We start from the raw sequence: 26730 nt of genomic DNA, 5'->3' as shown, positions 1-26730 counted from the left end.
GGTGGGAAAGAATGTGGGACATGCAGAGAAACAAAAAAGGGAGGGGAGAATTTGAATAGTTAGAAAATAGGGTTAGCCAGGTGGTTTGAGGTTAACAGAAAGCAGAAAAAAATTGGTTGGCTCTCTTAGATAAGGTAAGCATGAATGTTATTTTTCCAAAAGAAAGAATGGGTGCAGCTGGGCGTGTGTCTATTTGATTTATTTTCCTCTCAACAGCAGAGGGAGATAGAGAATAAAAAATGGTGTGTGCTGAGCCCACAAGAACAATAGGCTCGTGCACAGGGGCACATGATTGAAAATCTCAATAGGTGACAGTTTGCTTAAGAGGCAGAAAGACAAACCTCGAGTCTAGAGGAGCATGTGATGCATGGGTGAAGAAATTCTATTGTTAAAGATTATCTATGTTCAAAATGGCTGTAGTCAGGTGCCAGTGGCTCATACCTGTAATCCTAGCTACTCAGGAGGCTGAGATCTGGGGGTCAGGGTTGGAAGCTAGCTGGGACAAGAAAGTCCGTGAGACTCTTATCTCCAATTAATCACCAAAACCCACCAGAAGTGGAGGTGTGGCTCAAGTGGTAGAGCTCTAGTCATGAGCGAAAAATAAATAAAAGCTCAAGGACAGCACCTAGGTCCTAAGTTTAATAAGTTCAAGCCCTAGGAGAGGCTGTTTCTGACCCATCTTGGCATGAACTACGTTGTGTTTAATGTAAATGTGGGGCTAGGCCTGAGATCTGACCTGGAGCCTTTGAGATCCATCGCTTTTCTCTGGACCTTGGGGTTGAGGGGGACAGAGGAAATCAGGTGGGAAAAGTGTCCAGGGGGAGAAGCAGAAACCAGAACAAAAGTGGTGGCTCAGGAGAGAGCTTGACCCCAGTGGCTGGCACAGTGTCTTGAGGAGCCATTTTGCAATATGAAGGTAGATGCTGGTACATGAAGTCAAGACGACTGCATGACACCAGCTCTGGAAGCAGAGCCCCCCCCCCCCCCCCCCACCGAGGCAGCTATGGCTGAGTCTCGTCTAAGTGATTCAGATGTGGCCCAACGGCTAGAACTATGGGCCAGGGGACAGTTAAAGCCACTTCCCTTTGTATTAATAATTCTGTGTGTGTATGTGTGTGTGTATGTGTGTGTGTATATATATACATATATATACACTACTATAGAGTATTATAGTGTATACTATATAGTATATAGGTACACACACTAAATAAATATATATATATATATATATATCCCGTTGAAGTATTTACTTTTAGTAAAGTTCTGGTTATTAGCTTTCTACTGTGTTAATCTCCTGTGTGAGAGCTCACGTAAAAGACATGAAGGAAAGTTTAAGTCCAAACTATTAAAGCTCTCAGGCATATTCTGCCTAAGAATTCAAATTTCTTTCCCTGGACTAAACCTTTCAGAATTGCCTATCTTGCAGCTACTTAAGTTTTTTGTTTTTTTTTTTTAATCTCATCCACTAGTCATAATGAGGGTTAAACTAACACCAAATGAAAAAACAAGTGCTAAGAAGGGATGGGAGGGGGTGATTTCTGAGTATCTATATCTGGAAAAATTCCGAGGAGAAACAGGAATGCTGTTGGAAAGGTGGAGAGACAGAGAGGAAGAGTGCAGGCCTCTGGCCTGGCCTCTTTCTCTGGTGCTTGCTATTGAGGCATGCTAATATCTTAGCAGATCCTGAAAACTCATACTGTTCTTATGAGATTCATGGGAGTTATAGAACTTTAAAAGGAATCACTTTGGACCCTGTGCACTGTTAATTAAACACAGGTAAAAATAAGTGCGAACAACTTGCACAATTCCATCCATTTTTATTTACCAGCTATTATAAAAATTGAATCTATATTTTACACAAAAAGTACTTTAAAAACAGTAAGGATTACCCAAATCTGCTGCATCTGAGGGAACAAGGACAGACTTAAACCTGACAGCCTAAAGCATCAAAGGAAATTGTACATTTTCTAATAATTCATTACTAAAAGCAAAACCCAATTATATATATTTGCAAGTATGACAACATAAAATAACACTGTCCCTGTACTGTGAGCTAACAAAAGAAAATGTCTCAAGATGGGCTCATTATTTCACTAACAGCCAAACATTTGAGAATTTTAAAAATCTTCTCATAAATGTTAATATTCTGATATTCAACATGTACATACACAAACATATCCATTCTGCTTTTAAAATTGTACTATCTGCTAGAGAGAATGTGCAACATGCATTCATAATTATTTTTCTCACCCATAGTATACATTTGAAATGCAATATTTAAGTAGGAAGTTTTAAGTTCCCTTAGAAGCCACCACAACTCAATACTCTGGCTCATACATTCTGGATTACTGCTGTTGTGTTGATGAGACTGGTCATATAAAAAATAACTGAAGCAATGTGGTTTATTAAGTAGAAAGGTCCCACTGGATACAGAAGCAAAGATAAGAAACAGGAAGAGACCAATTAAATAGGGCTGCAGGTTTTTCAAAGCTAGAGCTCTACCACTTGAGACATACCTTCAACACTTGGTGGCTTAAGTTGGAGATAAGAGTCTCACAGACTTTTCTGTCTGGGCTAGCTTCAAACCTCAATTCTCACATCTCAGTCTCCTAAATAGCTAGGATTACAGGCATGAGCCACTGGCACATAGCCTGTAAGTCACTACTTTATACTGCTCTCAATAATGCCTCTCCTCTTGTATTCATCTTTTGTTTCCAGAAATAGTAACTACAGATACCAGTGCACTGGACCTGCACTTGCACTGCTTATGCTCAAAATAGCACAGGGATGGATGGATAAAGCATCACTATAGTCACTGGTCTCCTCCCCAAGTAAACATACCCTCTGGTGTCACTGCACAACCTTTAGAACAAACATTGTTACTGTCTCAGTGCAGATCAGACTGAATGGGGTGGGTGGATGGACCCTTACATGGGTACAACAGTGCTAGGAGATGGTGATAAAGCTAGAAGAGAATTATGCTGAAAACACAAGGAAAGAATGTCAAGTTCACAGAATACCAGTTTGATTATTTTAATGAACCCGTCAACATTCCACAATGTCTTAATTACTCATAAGAAACTGGAATCATGAAACATCAGTAGAACAGAAACATACATTTCACTATTCAACAACATTATACACAGAAATCACCACGAATCACCTACTGCAGTCTCACAGCACCGAGATCCCACAGACCTCACTGACCCTGTTTTAATATGACTTTTGCTAAGTGACAATGAAATATGGTAACATACAGGGGTAAAAGCGAAGAGGCCAAAAAAAAGGGAAATACAGTACCCATGTGCAATACAGATGCACCCTGATACTGGCTAAGAAAGATCACTATACCTTTAAAGAAATGTACAAAAACACTCATGTTCTTAAACTCACATGGAAACATTTGGTTTTCTTTTAAACATCAAAACTAAAGTAACAGAACATTGTACAATTACAATCCATGGATTACAAACACTGCTATTTTTGTATTAACTTACAACCTCTCACAATTTTGGAAAAAATATTACATAGAACAAAAACAAACATGCCACAATTTGTATGTGTGTGTCCATGTGTCCAGGTATGCATGCAAGTACAATGAACCCATGTCATTGTTAGCACAGGCCCCAAATTTGGTTGCTGGAAAATCTTTTCTTGAAAATCAACTGCCAACTCAAGTCCCATAATTACAACTTAGCAAACTTCATTCACAGCACAGTATGATGGTATAAATACTAAGTTTTCAAATGTCTAACAGTAGTGTCAGTCATCCACTCATTGCATTAGTGATAGATTGTTTCATAAGCTACCTAAATACTGGTGTGTAAGATTTAATACAAAAACATTTAAAAATGGTAGTATCAAGAGCATCGTGATTCGCACCAGTAACAACACTCTAGTGTTTGGAAAGCAGAATACATACTCATTATTGATCCTGCCAGCAAACTGCACCTGGGAATTAATGTTGGTGAGCAGCGCTTGAAGAGAACCCATGACTAGCCACAGAGAAGTTCAGTTGTAGTTTGTCAGGTGAATGGGAGCAAATCTGAACTTTTGTTTTAGAAATTCTTCCTATATTTAAACAAAAAGAAACAATAAAATGTCTCTCTTCATCACATTCAAGTCCACAGGAATCAGTATGCGAAAATTCTATGAAACACTAAAATAAACAACTCACATTAAAAACAAAACAAAACTGGATAGCCAGATGTGTTCTGTTAAGTCCTTGAAGAAAGTTTAGACAGTCATGCCTGGTTCCCTGAGAACTTCAACACTCTGATGAAAGGCAAGCTTTTTTGTTGTTGTTTTTTTTTTTACTGAATCACTTTTAATTCACAGAAAAAAATAGTGCACATTGCCTCAGGGGAAACACAGTTCTATAATACCAATTTGTACAGCATCTTGTCTATTTATGGTACCTAATTAATATCTTAATGGGAACTATTTTTGAGTTTCAAAAACTCGAATTTGAAAAGCCACACAGATATCACCTCCAAACTAAGGGAACAAACACTAATTATACCACAGGGTACTTGGTGAATAACACAAACATAAACACACCCAAAAGATGGAGAAATATCTACTTTATGGAAAGGCAAGTTTTGGTAAGAAGTTTATTTTTCCTTCCTTCCTTCCCATTTAAATCCCATTCGATGTCAACAGTTCTTTCATACTAACATGGCATGCATGCATTTTCAGGCATGTGTGGCACGTGAGAGAAACTACATTTTGTTATACTTTAATTTTCTTTATTTTTTGGGCTGGTCACTGGGGCTTGAATTTAGGGCCTGGGCTGTGTCCTTAGTTTTTAATCCCTCATTGTTGGTGCTCTACTTAAGCCACATTTCCACTTCTGTTGTTTTTTTTGCTAGTTAATTGGAGATAAGAGTTTCACTGACATTCCTGCCCAGGCTAGCTTCAAACTATAATCCTCAGATCTCAGCCTCTTGAGAAGCTAGGATGGTAGGCATGAGCCACCAGTGCCTAATTTATTATACTTTATATCAATTTATTTTCATCTTCCTGGAATAAAGCAAGAGAAAATACCACACACAAGTCTGTGTTTATAGTTGTCTAAATGCAGTGATGACCCCCTATTTACCTGCAAAATGACATGGCACCTCCAAAATGCCTAGACCCATTAGAGAAAAACACAACAAACCTGCACACAAGAGCAGTCAATTTTATTCATTTCCAGTTTGCATGACAATAAAGGACCAGGCACAGAGCTCTTGATAAAAGAAGTAAAATGTGTTCCAGAAGAGTTAATGAATTTTAAGAGATGGATTTCAGCTGAATAGATTCATTTCTTTGTGAGCTTAGAAACTGAATAGATACTGAGTGTGTATCAATCATAATGTCTGGAGAAACACAGATGGGGGAGAAGCATTTGGTTTTAATGCTTCATTGAACTTCTACAAAATATTTTCAAATAAGTTTTAACATCCAAATCTCCATCTCTTTCCCCTCCATCACAGTTTTGTTCTTTGTCAGTAATTGAGAATTGTACCTGTACAGTGAGTAGGGGAAGAAAGAGGTAGAGGATAGGGCCATCCTCTTACCAGGAAATCCTCACAAATTTTTGAGCACAAAACATATAAGCCTTTTTGTAATTCAAAATAATTAGATGCACAATAGAGAATGATTCTGGAGCAGAATGTACACACTTGAGAATTATAAACAACCCAAATCAAATACCCTTAAGTTCTTAAAGAAATGCATTATGTTCCTGGAATCTTACAAAAATCATTGTCACCACAGATGTGCAATCCAAGATCATACAATAGAAAAAAGGTATGTCTTATATTTCATAGAAAATTTTTTAACAAATAAAAAAGGTTTTGATGATAGACAAGTAGAAATTTCTAGAATACATCAGTTTTTTTAGGAATGTGAAAATTTCTAGAATATATCACTTTTTTGGGCTGCCTGGCAGATGACATGTCTTAAGTACCCTTTAGGCAAAGGCTGAAGTTTTTCAGGCATTCTCTCTTTCATCATTGTTCAGAGAAAACCAGATTAAGAAAAACATAAGCAAGCTGGGAAAGGAAGTAAAAATTAAGCCCAAAAGAAATTCTGCCAAGTACAATATACCCTGCTTAAAAAAATTAAGAACATAAATCAAAGACAGTGGTGAGTAGACACTGAGGAAACTTTTTATGGGCTTGGTGATAAATGTTTTTTAAATTAAACTATTTCAAGCAACTGTGCAAATTAAAAACGGGGAAAGGGAGAAGAAACCTATACAACCCTAAAGATTAAAAACTGCAAGATGCAGTAATTTCATTCCCCTCAATCTACCCTCCATGTGTATAGTTCTTCCAACCCCTGAATAAGTTAAATATCGATTACTCACAGAACTCACTCCAGTTCAGTGTTGACACTTTTTAACCTGTTTGACTTAGAGCTAGACAGAGTTGCTTCAGGAAGATATTTGGAATGGTGCCTCATTACCAGCACCTAGCTTTCACCTTTGTAACTTAGGATGTTTTGCTCTCCTTTAAAATCCTGGGGTATACTTTAAAAAGAAAAAAAACTTTTGTGACATAGGTCTCTGAGTAGGTCAACATTTGTCTAAGCAGGTCTGCAAACGTTCCGTCACCGGGAGAGGCAGTGTGTTGAGCAAACTGTCCTCCACTATCAGACAGCTTCGCTTCAGGGACTGACAGCCTTCCAGCTCCGGAGGCAGCGTCTCCAGGTAATTACCAATGAGCTCCAGATGGGAAAGGCTGGACAGCTCACCCACACGAGGGGACAAATCTGTAAGGCTATTTCTCCCCAAAAGTAGACTCTGCAGCTTCTTGCATTGAAACAGACCATCTGGTAGCATCTCAATCTGAAAGGAAAAGAAGATGCTAGTGAAACTGGGGTGGGTTTTTGTGGTTGTTGTTTTGGGGGGTCTGGAGGGTTTTTTTGGGTGCCATTTCTGGGACTTGGACTAAGGGCATGGTAGTTGTCCCTGACCTTTTTTTGCACAAGGCTGGGATACTACCACTTAAGCCACAGCTCCACTTCTGGCTTTTTGGTGGTTAAGTGGCGATAAAGAATCTTACAGACTTTTCTGCCTAAGCCGGCTTAAGCCACAATCCTCAGACCTCAGCCTCCGGAGTAGCTAGGATTATAGGTGAGAGCCACATTGCCCAGCCTGAAACTTGTGTAATGGTATATGATAGTTGAAATACATGTATGCAAACCCTAGCTACCTTCTCCCCAAAAACACAGCTGCAGGTTTACTGGGACACTCAGAACAATGGTGATGCACTTGAGGTGTATGGAAAAGAGAAGTTAGAGGAGGAGTATCCCAGAGAGGCAGGGTGGGCCACCAATTTGGCCCTGCACACTGACAAGCTATTCCCTAAAGAAAACATACTTCCGTACTTACTATCCCTATAGTAAATAAACAAATGTGTAACTCGGGAGAATCATAATTATTCTTGAGTCCTAGAGCAGAAATAAATTACTCCCAAGAGCCCTCATAGAAAGTTTACTGTGTATGTAATCAGCAACTCTCCTCACAAACAGCTCACAACAGGCACAGGGTTACTTCCTATACAGAATTTCTCAGGATCCACTGAAACATGATTCGAGTTTTTGGTATTGATTGATTAGTTGGTTGGTTGGTTGTGCTGGTCCTAGGGCTTGAACTCAGGGCCTGAGAGCTATCCCTGAGCTATTTTGCTCAAGGCTGGCACTCTACCTGAGCCACAGCTCCACTTCCAGCTTTTTAGTGGTTTACTGGAGATAAGAGTCTCACAGACTTTCCTGCCAAGGTTGGCTTCGAGCTATGATCCTCAGATCTCAGCCTCCTGAGTAGCTAGAATTACAGGCATGAGCTCCTAAGGCCCAGACAGTGTTTTGTTTTGCTTTTTAAAAGAAGTCTGCAGAAGCAGAAACAAAAGATACGATAATACATTTTTATTCCTCACTCCACACACCTATCTGTTGAGTATTTACCATTCTTGTGTCTACAGAGCTTCAGCTAACTAATTCATATAATTCAGAGATAATTTTAAATATGATAAGTAGCCTACAAATTAAGTCAACCTCTAAGGCTGTTCTATTAGACTGGTCCCCTACCTAGTGACTGGCTGTGGAGTTTCTAAGGGGCCAAAGTGGCTCTGTTGGAAACAAGGATGGAAGAGCAACTCCAAGAGTGTCCTATGCAGGTGTCAGCTCAGGCTAACTAGCATTTTCAAGTTCAAGTGTCACCCTAGCATGTCACCCTCCAATGAATCAAACATAAACTTGACAGAAACACACTTCCTGGTCCTCCCCATGCTGACCCACCTTGCACCATGATCTCATCTCGTTACATCCGGGCATCTGACTGCAAAATCCTCTGTGCATGACCTCTGCCTTTTTTATATTTCCCTAAGCCATGGTTCTCAGGGTGTGGTTCACAGAACATTCCTCCCACAAGTTCCTATGAAAAAGGTGTCTTACTCAAACACATTTTTTTTTCAAACACATTTATTTAACAAATGTTCCAGATGATTATCTCCCTCTCGGAGAAGCACAATGCATATTAAAGACACTGAGAAGGCCTGCAACAAAAATATGATTAGGGAAAATAAAAGCCCACACGTGTGTTTTTGTTTATTTTTCTTTTTTGTGGCAACCCTATTACCATCCTGTGGAGGAAACTGGAGAGCTGCCCTGTCAGAAAATGCCTGTCACCAGGGGGACACAGCCCAGCCCTGCCTGTCTTGAGGACTTCTAACCTTGTAACTTGGTAGAAAACAGAGCTCACGTCCCATATACTAGAAAAATGACTACCACGGGTCCTTACTCAGCTCCCTTATTAAGGGAGGAAGTAACAAGTTGGATAAGAAATGTACTTGCCTTACATATGAAACTATAACCCCTTTGGTACTTCACTTTGATAATAAATATGAAAAATAAAATTAAATAACTTATAACAGAATAAAAACTAAGTGTCGACACCCAGGAACTGGGCCAATCAGATGCTGAGACTTGAACTTGGACAGGAGGCTGTCACAAAGAAATGGAGACTATGAGGAGCCACTTTTGTAGGTGGGCAAGAGCTCCAATCATTTCCTAAGGTGGAACTGGTGCCATGCCAGTGCTGGCATGGTCAGTGCCATTATTAGACTAAATCATCCTTACAATTGGCTTTTGTGCTTGATCTTGGCTATGGTCCTCTCTGCTGTTTGACTGACTTGGTGCTTGACTGTTTTCCAAATTTCATTTTCTAACATCCTCCCCAGTCCTTCCCCAGTGACCCTACAAGATGCTTGCCATCCTTACAATAAATGTCACATTTAACTACTCAGCAAATAAGATGTCCTATTTTATAATTTTCACAAATATTTTAGTGTCTCTTACAGAATCAGGAGAATCTCCAAGGTTAGGTAATAGCTTGGAACTATTTAAATCCTCACATGAAATATGAGTTAATAACTTCCTTTAGTAATATTCCCACTGACAATCTATGTGTGGACAAGTTTTGGGAACAAGACAGTCCCTCCGGACCCTCAAATGTCCGTTCACTCAGCAACTATGCATACAAGACAGAAACATCCCCCTGACTGTTGCAGATCTAGAACGCTTAGGGCTACTTCCCTCCCTCAAAGCCTTGCTCTACACACAAATCTTTCAAATGTTGAAACACCAATATTGAAGACCACCACTTCCCATTCTTAAGCTAATGCGTCTCCTGGGGCTGACTTCTGAGTTCCTGCTTCTTTGCAGTATTGTCACATAAGTCTCTTCCGCACTGCTTCTTTCAGCAGTGTCCCTCACCCATTCATGGGTCATCACCTGGGTCCTGGGGCAGCTTCCCAACAGGCTTTTCTTAGGTTTCTGCCATGAGCCACACAAGGGTACCTTGTACCTTCCACCTAAGTTTTCACGAGCTGCAAAAGATCCTCCTTTATTCCTGATGGAATGTGCTCAACACAGGATGTAGCTGATATTCTAACCTAATGTTGTGTGTGTGTGTGTGTGTGTGTGTGTGTGTGTGTGTGTGTTGGTCCTGGGACTTGACCTCAGAGCTTGGGTGCTGTCCCTTAGCTTTTTTGCTCAAGGTTGGCACTCTACCACTTAGGCAGCCATACCTCCACTTCTGGCTTTTTGGGGGTAGTTCATTAGATAAAGAGTCCCACAGACTTTGTCTGCCTGGGTTGGCTTTGAACAACAATCCTCAGGTCTCAGCCTCCTAGTATCTAAGATTACAGGTATAAGCCACCAACACCCAACTTACTATCTTTAGATATGGTCCAGAAGTAAAACACCCTTGGTACCAAAAGACAAACGATCTTTTTTTTTTTTTTTTTAACTGAAATTTTTTTGTCTTTTCTTTTTTGATACTGGGGATCAAAACCAGGACATTGCACTTGCTAGGCAAGTGCTTTGCCATTAAGCTACATCCCAGCCCAGACAAATGATCTTAAGATTATCATTAAATGAATTAACTTGGCCAAAACATTAACCTTCCCATACATTTAAACAATATCTGCTGAGCTAACAATTTAACCACCTATAACTTCAAAATAAAATCCATACAGTTATCCAGGCACCAGAGGCTCATGCCTGTAACCCCTGCTACTCAGGAGATAGATCTGAGGATCATGGTTCAAAGCCAGTCCCGGCAGAAAAGTCCATGAAACTTTTTTTTTTTTTTTTTTTTTTTGGGCCAGTCCTGGGGCTTGGACTCAGGGCCTGAGCACTGTCCCTGGCTTCTTTTTGCTCAAGGCTAGCGCTCTGCCACTTGAGCCACAGTGCCACTTCTGGCCATTTTCTGTATATGTGGTGCTGGGGAATCGAACCCAGGGCTTCATGTATATGAGGCAGGCACTCTTGTCACTAGGCCATATCCCCAGCCCCTCCATGAAACTCTTATCTCCAATTAATCACAGAAAAGATCTGAAGTGGAGCTTTGGCTCAAGCAGTAGAACAATAACCTACAGCACAAAAGCTCAGGGACAGGCCCAGAGTTCAAGCCCTTGAACTGGCAAAACAACAACAAAAAACACAAAAAAAATGTAATTCATCCACTGACTTAACTGTATCACAGCTTAGTGGAACCAATGCTTTTTAGCATAATTATATGTATTACTAATCAACACATTAAAATGGTACTAATGATAAAACTCTAGATTTGTAGTTTTCAAAGTTTAGTTACCAGGCTAGCATCAACTATCATCAATTTCACCTGAGGACTTTCAAGAAATGAAAATTCTTGTTCAAGAAATGAAAATTCTTGTGTCCTTCCTATATTAGAGCCTCACTCAATCAGAAACCACAGAGCACAGTCCAGCAAGCTGTGTTTTAACAAGCTCTTACAGTAATTCTGATGTGTATTGCTAGTATACATTGATCCCAAAGTAGTTTTGAAAACATGTAGCCTAGCAAGGCACTGGTGGCTCACGCCTGTAATTCTAGCTACTTAGGAGGCTGAGATCTGATGATCATGGTTCAAAGCCAGCCTGGGTAGGAGAAATAGAGACTCTTAACTCCAATTGATCACCAAAAAGCCAGATATGGAGGTGTGGCTTAAGTGGTAGATGACCAGCTTTGAGCAAAAAAGAGATACTATCCAAGCCCAGAACTGGCACCCCTCAATATATATGCATATCCACATATATATGTATATACACACGTATGTATATATATATATGTGTGTGTGTATATATGTATGTATATATATACACACTCATTATTTGTGCAATATATGCTAGTAAAAGGGAAAATGTTGATTAGTATATTGAGTAGCCAGTAACAGATTCAAAATTACAAGAAGTCTAGAAGAGAATGCAGATTCAGGCAGGGCAGAAGAAAACAGCAGTGTTCCCACTTCCAGGAGCAGGTCAGTCTCATCTCCAGGCAGACCTGACTTCTGTCCCTGTCTTGCCCTTCTGACTAACACGGAGGTTTTTTTGTTTTTGTTTTTGTTGTTTGTTTTTTTTCATTTTCCTTACCCTTCACATTTTAGCCTAGCTACTCATTTTGTTTTTCTTGCTTCAGTGAAAGTTGCATTTTCCTTAACTTGGCTTTACTGTTGCAAATTATGGTTCATTTTTAAGCATGGGATGCTGTAAAAAGCTTCTAAAAAGCCCTAGCATTGCATTATAGAGGTAGGCCTTTCATTTTGAATTGTCTTTGCAGATATTCATGCAGATTTCAAATCTTTGTGTTTTCTTAGTGTTTCACAAAAAGGATTTATGAATAATTCATAATCCCAGCATTTTGAAGCAAAACTTATTTTTATGTGGCAGATTTAGAAGGCTGAAAAGTTTTACCAAACTTCCTAACTACTCAAGTCTTTCCAAAATAAAAAAAGGAAGCTCTACCATAACTAATTAATTAGTTTAAAATACTTTTAACTGTGATGTTTATGTAGAAAATGGGAAAAGAAAATAAAGAGAACACTTATGGAGCAATTATGATGTGCCAGGAACTGTGCCTACTGTTTTTTTCATACCATCTCCATGACAATTTGTGAATTCGATTTTTAAAGTTAGATTACGAACTGATGGCAAGGGCAGGGTGCCTCAGTGCTCGCACCTGTAATCATAGGTACTCAGGAGGCTGAGATCTGAGAACGGTGGTTCGAAGCCAGCCAAGGCATAAAAGTTCATGAGACTCTTATCTCCAATTAACTACCCTAAAAAGCCAGAAGTGTGGCTGTGGCTCAAATGGTAGAGCACTAACTTCAAGCAAAAAAGTTTAGGGATAGTGCTCAGGCCCTGAGTTCAAACCCCAAGAATGGTACAAAAAAGCCTGATGACCAATGTTTTGGTCATTTATTCAAGGTCATTGTGGATAAATGACTACTCAGCCCAGAGAATGCTTATAGGGCCTAACATCTGTTTTCTTTCCCTACATCATACACAGCACATACAGCAGAACCTAAGGAGACAGACTGAACAAAAGGACGGAGGAATTTACTTACATTGTTGTTGGTTACAGCAAAGTACTGCAAATTACTCAGATACTGGATTTCTTCTGGAATGAAGGTCAAGTGATTATAGCTTAGATCCAAATAATGCAGTTTGGTGCATAGAAAAAGCTGCAAGGGCAGATTCTCAATATTATTATGATCCAAAGAGAGCTGCTCCAAATTAGATAATGCCCCAATCTGGGCAGGAATATAAGCAATGTTATTGTGCCACAACTTTAAGCAGGCAAGATTCTGAAGATGCTGAAAGCTAATGATCTCTTCCACTGTCTTCAGGTTATTTTCCTTTAGGTCTAACTCATGCAAGTTGTTCAGGCTGAAAATGGAGTGCGGGATACGTTCTAGATCACAGCTGATGAGTTCTAGACTTTTCAGATTGACCATCTTTTTCAAGTTGTTCAACACCACCAGTTTGCTTCCCTCGTTATCGAGGGACAGTTTCTGCAGGGATGGCAGGAGGTCTGTCACCACCTGGGGAATGCGCGACAGGCTGCTCTTCAAGTAAAGGGTCCTCAGGTTTTTTAAGTCTTGGAAGCCCTCCAGTTGCATGGTACTTAATTGCTCCGGGAGAACACAACCTGACAGATATAGTTCCTTGAGATTCTTCAGGTGAAATACCCAACGTGGTATCTTCCCCATTTCTGTAAATTTCAGGCGGAGGATTTTTAAATTCTCCTCCAGAAAGGCCAGAGCTGGGTGGTCAACCACCAGAGATGAATGGTACACATGGAGTTCCTTGAGGTTGACAAGCTGGGAGACAGTGGAGGGCAGCTTGACCTCGGGGATGAGCTCCAGGCTGAGCACTTCCATTTCAGTTAACTCGAAGACGTTATCTGGAAGACCGTGGAGCATAAAGAGATGCAGCTCGATCTTATCCTGGGCGTTTTTCACAAGCTTGCTTTTCAGTTTCTCAACTGTCCATTCATTATTGAGGTTGATCTGTTTGAGTTTGTTCTCGCTGACTTCCGAGAGGAATATGGAAAAGCGCTTGGAATAGAGAGGGTCATACTGATCGGCCAGGTGAAGGATGAAGGCAAAGTCATTCTTGACATCCGGGATATCACTGTAGTTGCTCTTTTCTCTTAGGGCCTCAAAGGAATATTGCTTCAGAGAACTCCTGAGCATCCACCACAAGCTATAGGAGGAGGTGAGACCATAAAGTATGACCAAGATAACATAAAAGGAAGCCAGGACCTTAAATATTTCTGCCAAGGAGTAGACACACTGGTAGCGCTTGTATCCCGTAAAAGCCTGCACATCGATGGAGCAGTCGATTTCAAGAGTAATGTAGGTTAAAAAGTATGGGACGTAAGTTATAATGAGGAGAAACAAAATGACTTTGACTATGATCTGCTTCAGATATACCCGGTAGATGATGTCCTTCTGTTCTACATGCATACGGAATCTCTTCACTTTTTCAAAGATGGCTTTGGCCTGCTCGCCCTCCTTCTTGTCCAGGACACTGGAAGTCGGGCTTTCTATTGAGCTGGCCGTCTCCAGGCCTGGCTGCGGGTAGGGCAAGGACTGCTTGCTGCAGTCAATGTCTGCGGAACACCCTGAGGTGGAAAGCATAGTTTTGGACTTGGAGGGCTTCAGAGGCCTCACAGACTGTTCAGCCACAGTTTCAGACAGGGCGCGAGTGGTCCATGGAGAATCGAAGCACTTGTGAAGGATGGCCACAAAATGCTCCAATCGGGAACTGGTACTGGGGTAGTGAAGCCAAAAGTTGCTGCAGGCTGCAAAGATAAGAGTGTGCAAGAGCACCAGGTAGGGGAAAAACTTGGCAAACCAATGGAGCTGTCTCTCATAGCACACAGCATCGATGTAAGAGTACTGCTGTCGGTGGAGGTCATTCTGGATTCGGAGGGAGAGGGGAAGGGGCACCCCAGAATTAGAGGATGTGTTCATGCTGGCTTTCAGGATGTCCCAAGGCACGGCACAGTGATTGTCGAATTCCACTTTGCACGGAAGACAGCACAGAACTCTGCTCTGTGTGAGCTGGAGCGCTCCAGCCAGCACGGCCACCAGTAGCATGATGAGGGTGATGTAATACCAGAAGACATCCCACCATGGCTTTAGGATATGGTAAGACGACTGGGCATCCGCCAGACATTTCAGCTCTGTGAGAGTGATCATGCTTTCTCTTGTGTGAGTACCAAACTAGAGGAAGAAAAGAAAGCAAACAACGTACTCAAACATGCATTTACTCTAATGCTTGAACACACATAAGCTACCCTAGTATGATTTTAGCTCAGGGCTCAAACCTAAGAGGCAGGATCAAGGGTCATATGTCTTTTGGTTTCATTTGCAACACAAGACATTGTAAAAATAAAATAAAAATCCCTCCATGGGTAACCATTTGATGAGAAATCTATACAGGATTTGAAGGCAATTACTTAGTTACCTCCCAGGCATCAACTCCAGGCTAGGTTATCAAAAAGACAAAAGTCATGTTGTTTTCAACTGATATTGGAAAATCTCAGTCTTGTGGTACTAATCTCTTGTTTTTTTAATTGTTTTGTACTTGCTAGGCAAGTGCTCTGCCACTGAGCTATATCTCAGCCCTGTGCTACTAATTTCTTTTCTTTTCTTTTTTTTGCCAGTCCTGGAGCTTGAACTCAGGGCCTAAGCACTGTCCCTGGCTTCTTTCTGTTCAAGGCTAGCACTCTACCTCTTCAGCCACAGCACCACTTCTGGCTTTTTCTGTTTATGTGGTGCTAAGGAATCGAACCCAGGGCCTCATGCATGCTAGGTAAGCACTCTAGTGCTAAGCCACATTTCCAGCCCCCTCTTTTTTCTTTTTTTTTAAAGAACTATATATATATATTTTTCTGGACAGTCCTGGTTCTTGAATTTAAGGCCTGGCCACTGTCCCTGAGGTCCTTTTGTTCATGGCTAGCACTCTACCACTTGAGCTATAGTACCACTTGCGGCTTTTTCTGTTTATGCAGTACTGCGGAATCAAACCCAGGGCCTTATACATGCTAGGGAAGTACTCTACTATTAAGTGACACTCCCAGCCCTATGTGCTACTAATTTAAACAGTTATATTTCCCATCCTCTAAAAGTTCTGAAAAGCTTCCATTCTCATTCAACCCATGTCTGGAGCATCAATCTATAACCTAAGAGTAGTTTCATAACTCAGGGAACCTCTCTTGAGTAAGCACTGATTTACAAAAGTATACCATAGGCTTAGAAGAATCTTCCCATCCTTCCCCATATTACTGCTAAATGCATTATCTCCTTCCCCTGCCCAGCCCCCACTTTATTATTTAAGCAATGTGTATTTAAAGCCTAGTATTTTAAAGTTTGGAAATAACAGTAATGGCTCCCTGGTGAATCCACTGTTCAGTTACAAGTTAAAGATGAAATGGCCACGGGGTGCTAACAGCTCACACCTGTAACCACAGCTACTGAGGAGGCTGGGATCATGGTTCAAAGCTAGCATGGACAGGAAAGTCATGAGACTCTTATCTCCAAAAAGCGAGAAGTAGAGGTGTGGCTCAAGGAGTACAGGGCTAGCCTTGAGGGGGAAAAAAAAAAAAAAGCTCAGAGATAGCACCAAGACCCAGAGTTCAAGCCCCAGGACCCACATAAAAAAATCAAGAAAATCATCAGGAGCTGCCAGCCAAAACCATTCCTACCGAAGATCACAGGAAATTGATGACATTCAACTGACAAAAAAGATGACTAGGAGAACCTGAAAATGTGTTTTTCTGTGCACCTACCTGATAGATGAAAGAATATATGAATTTGGTTTTTGAGGTACAATTAGGTGGGCATAAGATTTAGAAAGTCATATTTTGATTCAGTTTGTTGATGGAACATCACAGAACAGCCTGCTCTTTCGAAACAGTTCAGCTCCCTGCCCCTAGTTGGGTTTTGAATACAATGACATCATCAGCGATACTATAAGGGAATTTATTGAAATCGATTAGGAGAGTGAAGTGGGTAATCTACAAGAGCTTTACCAGCTTTGACATTAGATTTTCTTCATGCTCTAAAGGTCCTGAATGCTGAATTCACTTCAGATATGCAACTGAAATTGTGTACTAATAAAAACAAAGTTCAAACAATAATAAAAGTATGTGCCAGAGAATGAAGATTTGTTCAACAAAGATTATAAGCCAACACAGACCAGAATAATGTACTTTAAATATTTATACTCACTATTATGGAAAGGAAATGAAGCAAATCAATCAGCTAGGCTTCAATCAGGAGGTCTACACCTTTTGAAGTTTCTTAGACACACCATCTCTGAATTTGTCTTCATCCTATGAGAAAGTATAAATATCTTGAAAAATATTCAAAAGATGGTTCCAATGGCTTCAGAGACTCCTGTCACCAGGAGACAAGATGCTGAAAACAGAATTTACAGGATTACTTTGCTCAAAGGACACACTGTGACAAATGTATGGAAAATACACTTATCGAGACCATACTCACTCACTGAACTTCCTTTCAATTATAGAAACATCACTACAGAAATTTATATGGAATATATTTTAAGATGTTGTATCTAATACACTTAGCTTTTCCCAAGTAGTTTACTTGTCAATTTCTCACACTCAGCTCCATACACACTTGGCCTTATTTGCATTTATCAGATGGCTGGTCAAACCATGTGATTTCTGCACCTGATTTAAAACCATGCACCTACCCAAAGAAGTCTCAATGTAATCACAAGGTAATATTTTTCCATACACAGCTTAGAAATGTGGCTGGAATTCCCTTGAAAGCAAGACTTGGCTGGGTTTTCTAACTTTAGTTGAATAAAACCCATTCTCAGCCAGCCCACCGGTGGATCACGCCTGTAATGCTAGCTACTCAGGAGGCTGAGATCTGAGGATCCCAGTTCAAAGCCATCTGGGCAGGAAAGTCAGTGAGACTCTTCTCTCCAATTAACCACCAGAAAGTTGGAAGTGGCACTGTGGCTCAAGTGCAGAGCTCAGGGACAATGCCCAGGCACAGAGTTTGAGCCCCTTGACAAACAACAACAAAGGCCATTCCCAGCATAATTCCAATCATTTGTAGTAGTTAAACTATGTATATACTGATCAGGTTGAACTGTAAGAAAAATTTGAAATAGTAAAATTCTTTTTAACTCAGTGTGTAAAAAGTATTTTTAGTTAGCACATGGAACCTAAAGGAAAAAAAAAGTTGCTAGGAAGGGTTTTTATGGGTACTAAAGATACAGAGCAAAAAAAAAAAAAAAAAAGTACTTTAATAAGAATATTGGCCCCAAATTGTTTCCAACTCAGTATTTTAGTAATAATCTTCTGACCTTGTCATTTCAAGTAACAAAAATCTGCTCATGTCTGAAATTTACTTTTGAGTTAATGAAGTCATGTGCAAACTGCTTTCTAATTCATGTTCATACTTAGTTTTGTAGTTGTTTTTCAGGTTAGAAAGTAGTGTCAGGGGTTGGGAATGTGGCTTAGTGGTAGAGTGCTTGCCTTGCATGCATGAAGCCCTGGGTTTGATTCCTCAGCACCACATAAAGAGAAAAAGCTGAAGTGGCACTGTGGCTCCTCAAGTGGTAGAGTGCTAGCCTTGAACAAAAAGAAGCCAGGGACGGTGCTCGAGTCCAAGCCCCAGAAAGTGAACTAACTCATAAGATGGCAGTGAACATGATAATATATCATAAACATAATACCTGACTGCATGTCTATGTAGGGAGCAGAAGAAAGACATCTGCAGGCTGGGGTACAGCTCAATGCTTGTTTAGCACGTACAACATACGGGGTTCAATCCCTACCATGAAGAAAATAAGACATCTGATGTGTGAAACATTTGCATAGCCTTCCATAGTTTTGCATCTATAATGTGCCAGGAAAGAATTTACTGCATAATCCAGAATGCTAATTAGCCATCATGATACTTCTTGTACAAGAGTCCCTTAACTAGTACAAATCCAGTTTCTGCTTTACATTCCACATCTCTACAAAAGAAAAGAGACATCAGCTTCCAACTAATGCCAACTGGAAACAGGTTTACATTCATTCTACCTGAAAACATTAAAAAACAACAACAACAAAAAAAAACATCCTTTTCTACCCCTTTCAAAAACTATCCACTTTCCTCTAATCTCCTAATTCAGATTTCCTTTGAGCTTCTTATTAATGAGAGAAAATTAAATATACAATTCCTAACACTCTAATATCTACTTTTTAATTTTAAAGAATATTTAATCTATATCAATTTGTTTTGTATTTATAACAAGCCACTGAGATAATTAGTACTTGTCTTCGCTTATTTTACACAGAGAAATAAGACAAATCCTAAGAATTTAACTTGTCCAAGGTAACAAAACCAGAAGAAAATAAAACCAAAACTGGTACCAAGAGCTAAAATTCTAAACCTTGTCCACTCCAGACCACATGGCCTTTGTAAATCCAATTAGCTATGCTATGGTCTGAAGTTTCTCAAAACCTGTGTGGGGGGGGGAGGGGAGACCCTATTTAGCTCTTTCCCAGAGCATCTTCATTATAACTCAATCTTATTATAATCCTAAAAAACAAGGATGTAAATGTATTCTGCAATTTCTCCAGCCACATAGTTATATAATGTAATCTATTTTCTTCGCTAATTATTTTTTTTTATTTTTTTTTTGGCCAGTCCTGGGGCCTGGGCACTGTCCCTGAGCTTCTTTTTTGCTCAAGCTAACACTCTACCACTGCAGACACAGCGCCACTTCTGGCTTTTTCTGTGTATGTGGTACTAAGGAATTGAACCCAGGGCTTCATGTATGCTACACAAGCACTCTACCACTAACATTCCCAGCCCCTAATTATTTTTTCTACTAAATATTTCTCATCATCCATTTAAGTCTTAACATTTGAATACACACCCTCTGCATTCAGAGATACACGAAAATTTCAGGCATTCTTATATCTAACACTGCTAATGTTTCTAGTTGAACTGCTTAACCAGAGTTAGAGCAATTATGCCATTAAATGTTGTCTTTGAGTGCCCCCAACTTTTTCCAGACAGTATTTCGGCCAACAAGGATTCCATCTAAATGAGATCTCGGTGTCTAATGTACAAATGCACTAAATCAGTTCAAAGAAAAATTATGTTAAGAGTAACAGATTTTATGGTCCTAATCCCATTCTTTTAGCTTTTAAATCTCATTAAAAACTCATGAAAGCTTTTCAAAGCAAACAAATTCACTGGACAATCTCATCCCAGAGTCTTTATGGCTGGAACAAAATTTGTTAGGCATCTTTATTTCCCAGTAGTCCTTATTTTACTTTGAAAGAATTTCCAAAATAACCAGTGAAAAAATAAACAAATGATGGCCAGCTGGTATTTAGAGTCATTATATGCTGAGAACTGGATGGTATTTCAATGATTCTGGTCTCTGATCCCAGGCAAGCATTAAAAATGGGGGAGAAGAATGTTGAGCAAGACAAGCCTAGAACACAGAGAACAAAGGGGGATGGTCTCCTTGATATATGACTATTAGGGAGGGGTTGGGGGGGGCAGTAGAGACCAGGTCTGCAAAACAACAAACTTCTTTTCAAATTGTATTCCCACAGGTTTGGGTCAGCGACTTTACATTATGTATCTAAAACCAAACAACTACTAAACATAAAAAGGTCTAGAATAGACCTATCAGTGAATCACAATAGCTCAACAGCTATGTACACATGATCATATAAGACAAGGATAAGCAAAAACAACTCCAAGAGAAGGACACAGGAGGATTCTATTGTTGACGTTACATTTAAAGTTGTAGGTGAATTTCCTTTGGCATACCCTATGTGGTTTACAGTATATGATTTTGGTACACTGGATATTGTATATATGCCTACCTGATCTAGGGAAGGGAAAAAAAAATGAGGGTGTAAGATATCACGAGAAATGTACTCACTGCCTTATTAGTAATTGTACCCCCTTTGCACAACACCTTGTCAATAAAATTTAATTTTAAAAAAATGTACTCACGGCCTTACATATGAATCTGTAACTCCTCTCTACCACACTCTGACAATAGTTTTTTTTTTTTTAAATTTTAAAAATGGGGGAGAGGGACAGTTTCTACACTAGTCTCACAGAAAACCAATTTTAAAATCATCTTACATCTCACTAATACATACAATGATGCTTCTGATCAAGAGGTTTCTTATAGGGCTAACTGAAACTTAAATTCACATTTTTTAACTCCCCTTCTTAGAAAACAGCTTATCATTACCTTTGATTAATTGTTCCTCTTCTTCATAAAAATTAACCCATTTAAACTATTCATCAGAAATACAAAAATAATATATATTATGTAGTATTTTTATTTTTGATAAATGTACTTCCCTTTTAAAAAAAGAAACACAAAAAGAAGACTTTGGCATTTCTCATGTATTTACTTAAATAAGTTAGTATCCTTATGGCCCTTTTCAATTCTTTTAGATCTTGTCAGCACACAGAATTCCTGATAATAAACACCCTTTTCAAATTTAGCTGTAGGTTTGAGACCTAGAAAGGAGCTAAGTATTTCTCTAACATGGCTAACCAAGTATTTCTCTATTTGTTCTAACATTTCTCTAGCAATGTCCATAAAAAAATCAAACGTATTTTGGAAACCAAAATACATCTTTCTTCTTTTTAGGTTGATAGTCTTAAGCATTTTGTCATAAAAGCAAAAATATGACTAACAGAGTCACTGTCAATTAAAATTTAGTATTAATTAACAACATCAGCTAGAGGTCTATGGAGAAGTGGGAGCCAAATGGATTCACAGCTAAATTCTACAAGACCTTTAAAGGAGAACCAATACTAATACTCTTCAAACCTTCCCATGAAACAGCAAAGGAGAAATCATTTCTGAACTCATTCTATGAAGCTAGTGTTATGCCCATTCCAAAATTAGATAGTGATACCACATGAAAAAGCCAACAGCTGGTGGATCATGCCCATCTATAATCCTACTGAGATCTGAGGATCTCAGCAGTTCAAAGCCAACCTGAGGAGCAAAGCTCCAAGGCCTGTGAGATTATTATCTCCAATTAGCCACCAAAAACAAAAGCAAAAACAAAAAAAAAGGCCAAAAGTAGACGTGTGGCTCAAGTGATAGAGTGCTAGCCTTAAGCAAAAAAGCTCAAGGGTGAAAGAGAGAGACAGAGAGGAAAGACAGAGAGGAGAGAGGACAGAGAGAACTATAAGCCAATCTCTGATGAACAAATACAAAAATCCTCAAAAAAAAACAAAAACCTGTTAACAAAATTCAACAACTAACCAAAAAGATCATATACTTCAATTAAGTTCGTTTCAAGTATACAAGGTTACTACAACATATATCAATCAAAACACATTAATACAGCATTTAACAGAATCAAGGGCAAGAATTACATGATTATCTCAATGATGCAGAAAAGGTCTTTGACAAAATTCAACATCCCTATATGATAAAAGCTCAGAAAAAAAAAGCTGGGAATAGAAAAACTGTACCTTAACATAATAGAAGCTATCTATGATAAACCTACAGGCAGCATCATACTAAATAGTGAAGAAAAGAAATCATTTCCTCTAAAATTAGGAATAAGACAAAGGTATCCACTCTTTTTATCTAGAGGAATGAAGTAAAAATAAATGAAAGGAACACAGAAAGGGAAGGAAGAAGTCAAATTATCCTTGTTTGCAGATGATATAATCCTATACCTAAAAGATCCTGAAGATTTCACCTCTAATCCCTTAAGAGGTGATAAACACTTTTTGGCAATGTATCATGATATAGGAATCAACACACGTTAGCTTTTCTGTTTACCAAAAATGAACAGGATGAGAAAGACATTAGGAGAATTCTGTTCACAATTGCTGCAAACCACAAACTTAGGAATGAACACAACCAAGGAGGTAAAGGGTCTGTACAATGCCAACTTTTCTGTCAATATAAACCAAGGGTAGCAGTTTATAACAACCTCTAGTAACAGTCCACTCACTCAGCTACAGCTACCTTTAATGTATTTAACAGCATGTCAGGCCTTCACTGCCCCCCTGCTCCAAAAGCCCATGCCAGATGTTTTATGATGGCACTTCCTCATTTCTAGTCACCAGTTTTTGTTTTTGGTTACTTATTCTGCCCCCAAGCCACACCAAATCTCAGCAGCTAAATAGTAATTCACTATCTCCAACAATTCTGGGGGATGATCAGCAGTCCTGATAAGGACAGACATGGTATCTGCTGGGTTGCAGCAAGGTACAAAGCCTGGTACTTGACTGGCCGCAGTGCAACTTGGGCTTTTGACTTAGACCTTACCAGTCTCTATAGGGTTCTTTAAAGCTTCCTCCAAGCAGGGAAGCTAAACTATAGGAGGAAATGTTTTAACCACAGAAAGGCAGAAGCTACAAACTGCTTAAGGCTGAGTTCTGAGAAAACACTCTACACAATGTCTACCACTATCTGTTGGTCAAAGATATCAAGGAATGCCAGATTTAAAGGCAGGGCAAAGGATTTTCTTCATGGGAGGACCTGAAAGTATTTGCAGTCATTTGCAGTATACCACAGATGCCCTTTAATTGGGTGGTACCACAGAAGTGAATTATTTGGAGTAGTAATACTGTGAGTGAAGAACAGAATTTCTGTCCAGATTATTAAATGAGGATTATTAAATGAGGAAGAGTAAATGAGGACAGAGAAACAAGATCAGTGAGGTAAAGGAGAAGCAAATATTTCTGGAGGATATAAATCAGAAAGTAGAGGAAAGAAGCTGGTATTATTGTTCTATGATGGGCTCAGTGGCAGAGTACCAGCCTATCAAGAACAGACCCCTGAATTCAGTATCCTAGGACCACCACCAAAATGAAAATAATATATATTATATGTATATTGCCATGTACATATATATATGGGTATATATATGTGTGTGTGTATATATATATATATATACGGCTGGCAACTTCCTACTCAAACCTATAGAGTGGTAATCAATCTATTTAACAATAAAGCATCATCATAGGAAGACCCAGGCATTGGTGGCTCACACCTGCAATCCTAGCAACTTACATGCTAAGATCTGTTTGAAATCATCCCAGGGAGTAAATCTGTGAGGTTCTTATCTCCAATGACCATCAAAAAAGCCAGAAATGGGGGCTGGGGATATAGCCTAGTGGCAAGAGTGCCTGCCTCAGATACACGAGGCCCTAGGTTCGATTCCCCAGCACCACATATATAGAAAAAACGGCCAGAAGTGGCGCTGTGGCTCAAGTGGCAGAGTGCTAGCCTTGAGCGGGAAGAAGCCAGGGACAGTGCTCAGGCCCTGAGTCCAAGGCCCAGGACTGGCCAAAAAAAAAAAAAAAAAAGCCAGAAATGGAGGCATGGCTCATGTGATGGAGCATAAGATTTGAACACAAAATCTCAAGGACAGCACCCCGGCCTTGAGTTCAAGCCCCAGGACTGACACCAATCAATCAATTAAATATACATACAGATATAGATATAGATATATAGTCAGCTCAAATCAGCAAAGAAATATGAGTATACTCCAAATGAAAGGATTTTCACCTTTATACAAAAGGAAGTGTGTTCAGAACATAGCAGGTGATTACCTAGACTGCATGTTCAGGGCTAGGTATACTTTGAGGGCATATGCTGTATTCACAGCTCTGACAGTTATGCTATTTAATCTAGTATGCACATTCATCTTGGTCACATCCATGCCATAGAATTAATTTAGGACTCATTAATTCCACAACTATAAAAGAACTAGCATTTGCAGGAAGTGTGTGCTTATTTCTGACTTGTCTATTAAATGAGAGCTTGGCCATCTTTTAGTCACAGGCACATAGTGAATTAATTCTAACTTGCACAAAGACCAGGAAGACAAACATGACTCTCAAGTCTCTCAAAGATCTTTATTACAGTCCTTAGATTTTTAATAGCTAAAAAAGTGACATACAGGGCTGGGAATGTAGCCTAGTGGTAGAGTGCTTGCCTAGCATACTAGCATACATGCAGCCCTGGGTTCAATTCCTCAGTACTACATACACAGAAAGAGCCAAAGTGGTGCTGTGACTCAAGTGATAGAGTCAAGCCTTGAGCAGAAAGAAGCCAGGGACAGTGCTCAGGCCCTGAGTTCAAGCCCCAGGACTGGCAAAAAAAAGGTTTAAAAACATCAAAAGGATTTTTATTCAAAACATCTGTAGGAATAGTAGTCTCTTTCTGTATCTTCTTTTTTTTGCCCCTAGCTACCAACTTAATTGTAATAATCCTTAGCATATGTTTACAATTCAGAATATTCACCTTACCCTATGAATGCTGGTCCACTGGAAACTCTACAATTAGTTGTGACTTGAAGAATTCCTAAAGAGAAATCATAAACATATTGTTATATTTTATGTATCACAGGACTATAAGATAAGCTGCCACTTAAATAATACTAAAATTTTTAACATATATTAATATATTAAACACACAAAGGGTAAGCAAGTACAGTTAAATTGACACCTTCTGATCTGTCCCCAAAGGTGGGAACTAATACCAGAGAAGAGAAATCATAATGTGAGTGATATATTTAAATTCACCTCAATGGTAATTCCCAAGGGGAAAAATATGGGGGGAAAAATTAGTAGTTGGGCTAGTTTTTCCTTTCTAGTTCTGTGAATGTTTTCTTGTTTACTGACTGGTATGTTATTAGTCTTATACAATGACAGCATTATTTATTATATTCAATGGCACAGTATCGAGATATGTTTTGCCCTTTACAGATCATGGGCTTTCTTGAGGTTAAAGTTTCTCTAAACATGTTTTTAAATTATTCACTGATATTCATTAAAAATGTATTTACCACCTGCTGTGTGCTCATCACAACTCTGTCTTGAGGACACAGTTGTGAACAAGACAACAAGATCCCTTCTCTAATGGGGCTAACATTCTAGTGCAGCAGAATAGATCATCAGTGCAGAAATAACAGCAGTAGCAAATATTCAGAGAAGTTTGGTTTGAAGAATAGCAAATGCAAAGAAGCTTCTGAGGGTCTTTTGGGTCTGGAATCTTGGAAGGAGTGAGCGTTCACTTTAAAATTGTAAGATTATTTTTAATTTAGTTATTAAAACTATAACATTGGTGAACTTCTTAAACAGGAATATTTTCTGAGTGGTACACTCTGAAAATCACAATAAACATCATTTTTGACAGAAACATAATTCACACATGTATCACGGTTTATAAAAGCAGTTCCCTTCTGAATTCTAGATTTTTTTTCAATTACTAACACTGCTGAAAACATCTCTGTACTCTGTTCACAGGATTTCTGTTGTACAGATTTCAAAATGAGAGCACTGAGTCAGAGCAGGAACCTTCTAAAGACTCTGATAAGTACTATCAATTTATTTCCCTAAAAATGTGACCTTAATACTAATAACAATATATCCAAGGCATCTCACACTTAGGAGTTACCATTTAAAAAAATCAACTTCTATCCCACAACACACACACATTACTAATACATGTCATTGAATTAGGCCAAACATTTTCTGTTTATTAATGAGTTTTATTCTTCCTTCCTCTTTAAATTATGTAAACCAGAGGAATATTTTTCTGAGAAGATAAACATGGAGATCTCAGTGAAAGCTCTCATAATGACTACTTGTTATCCCAGGATGAGGCCATTTCTGCAAAGTAACAGAAACACCATCATATAGCTCACTGCTATATCTAGAATAAACTAAATCATTCAGAACCAATTTTAGAAAGTCTTTTTTTCCCTCTTCGGCAGAACACAAAACTACCAAGCTGGAAGAATGAAATGTGAAAATACTAAATGGTGATGCTGTCTTAAAATAGAGCACATCATCCATATTAGGCTGGATAAAAAGGT

The 26730-nt window shown here is 39.2% G+C and overlaps 1 protein-coding gene and 1 long non-coding RNA gene across 2 annotated transcripts in view; one reads left to right on the top strand and one right to left on the bottom strand.

The window, feature by feature from the left end:
- Positions 1 to 431: 431 nt before the first annotated feature.
- On the top strand, positions 432 to 18404 carry LOC125355525. Its single transcript, XR_007211670.1, has 3 exons — positions 432 to 509; positions 1063 to 1068; positions 17803 to 18404. It is a non-coding gene; the product is annotated as an uncharacterized LOC125355525 (long non-coding RNA).
- The window catches only part of Lrrc8b (leucine rich repeat containing 8 VRAC subunit B), a 54723-nt gene continuing 32616 nt past the window's right edge, over positions 4624 to 26730 (bottom strand). Inside the window, exons 2-5 of the mRNA XM_048351934.1 lie at positions 25160 to 25214; positions 17090 to 17193; positions 12914 to 15079; positions 4624 to 6835 (exon numbers count right to left, since the gene is read on the bottom strand). Of these exons, the coding sequence (XP_048207891.1) occupies positions 6563 to 6835; positions 12914 to 15055 (2415 nt within the window). The 5' untranslated portion in view covers positions 15056 to 15079; positions 17090 to 17193; positions 25160 to 25214 and the 3' untranslated portion in view covers positions 4624 to 6562. The remainder of the gene's footprint in view (positions 6836 to 12913; positions 15080 to 17089; positions 17194 to 25159; positions 25215 to 26730) is intronic.

This window comes from Perognathus longimembris, chromosome 7 (assembly GCF_023159225.1).
Source record: "Perognathus longimembris pacificus isolate PPM17 chromosome 7, ASM2315922v1, whole genome shotgun sequence".
Lineage (NCBI taxonomy): Eukaryota > Metazoa > Chordata > Mammalia > Rodentia > Heteromyidae > Perognathus > Perognathus longimembris.
Note: the sequence above shows the minus strand (reverse complement) of the source record. Positions and strands in the feature narration are given on the sequence as shown.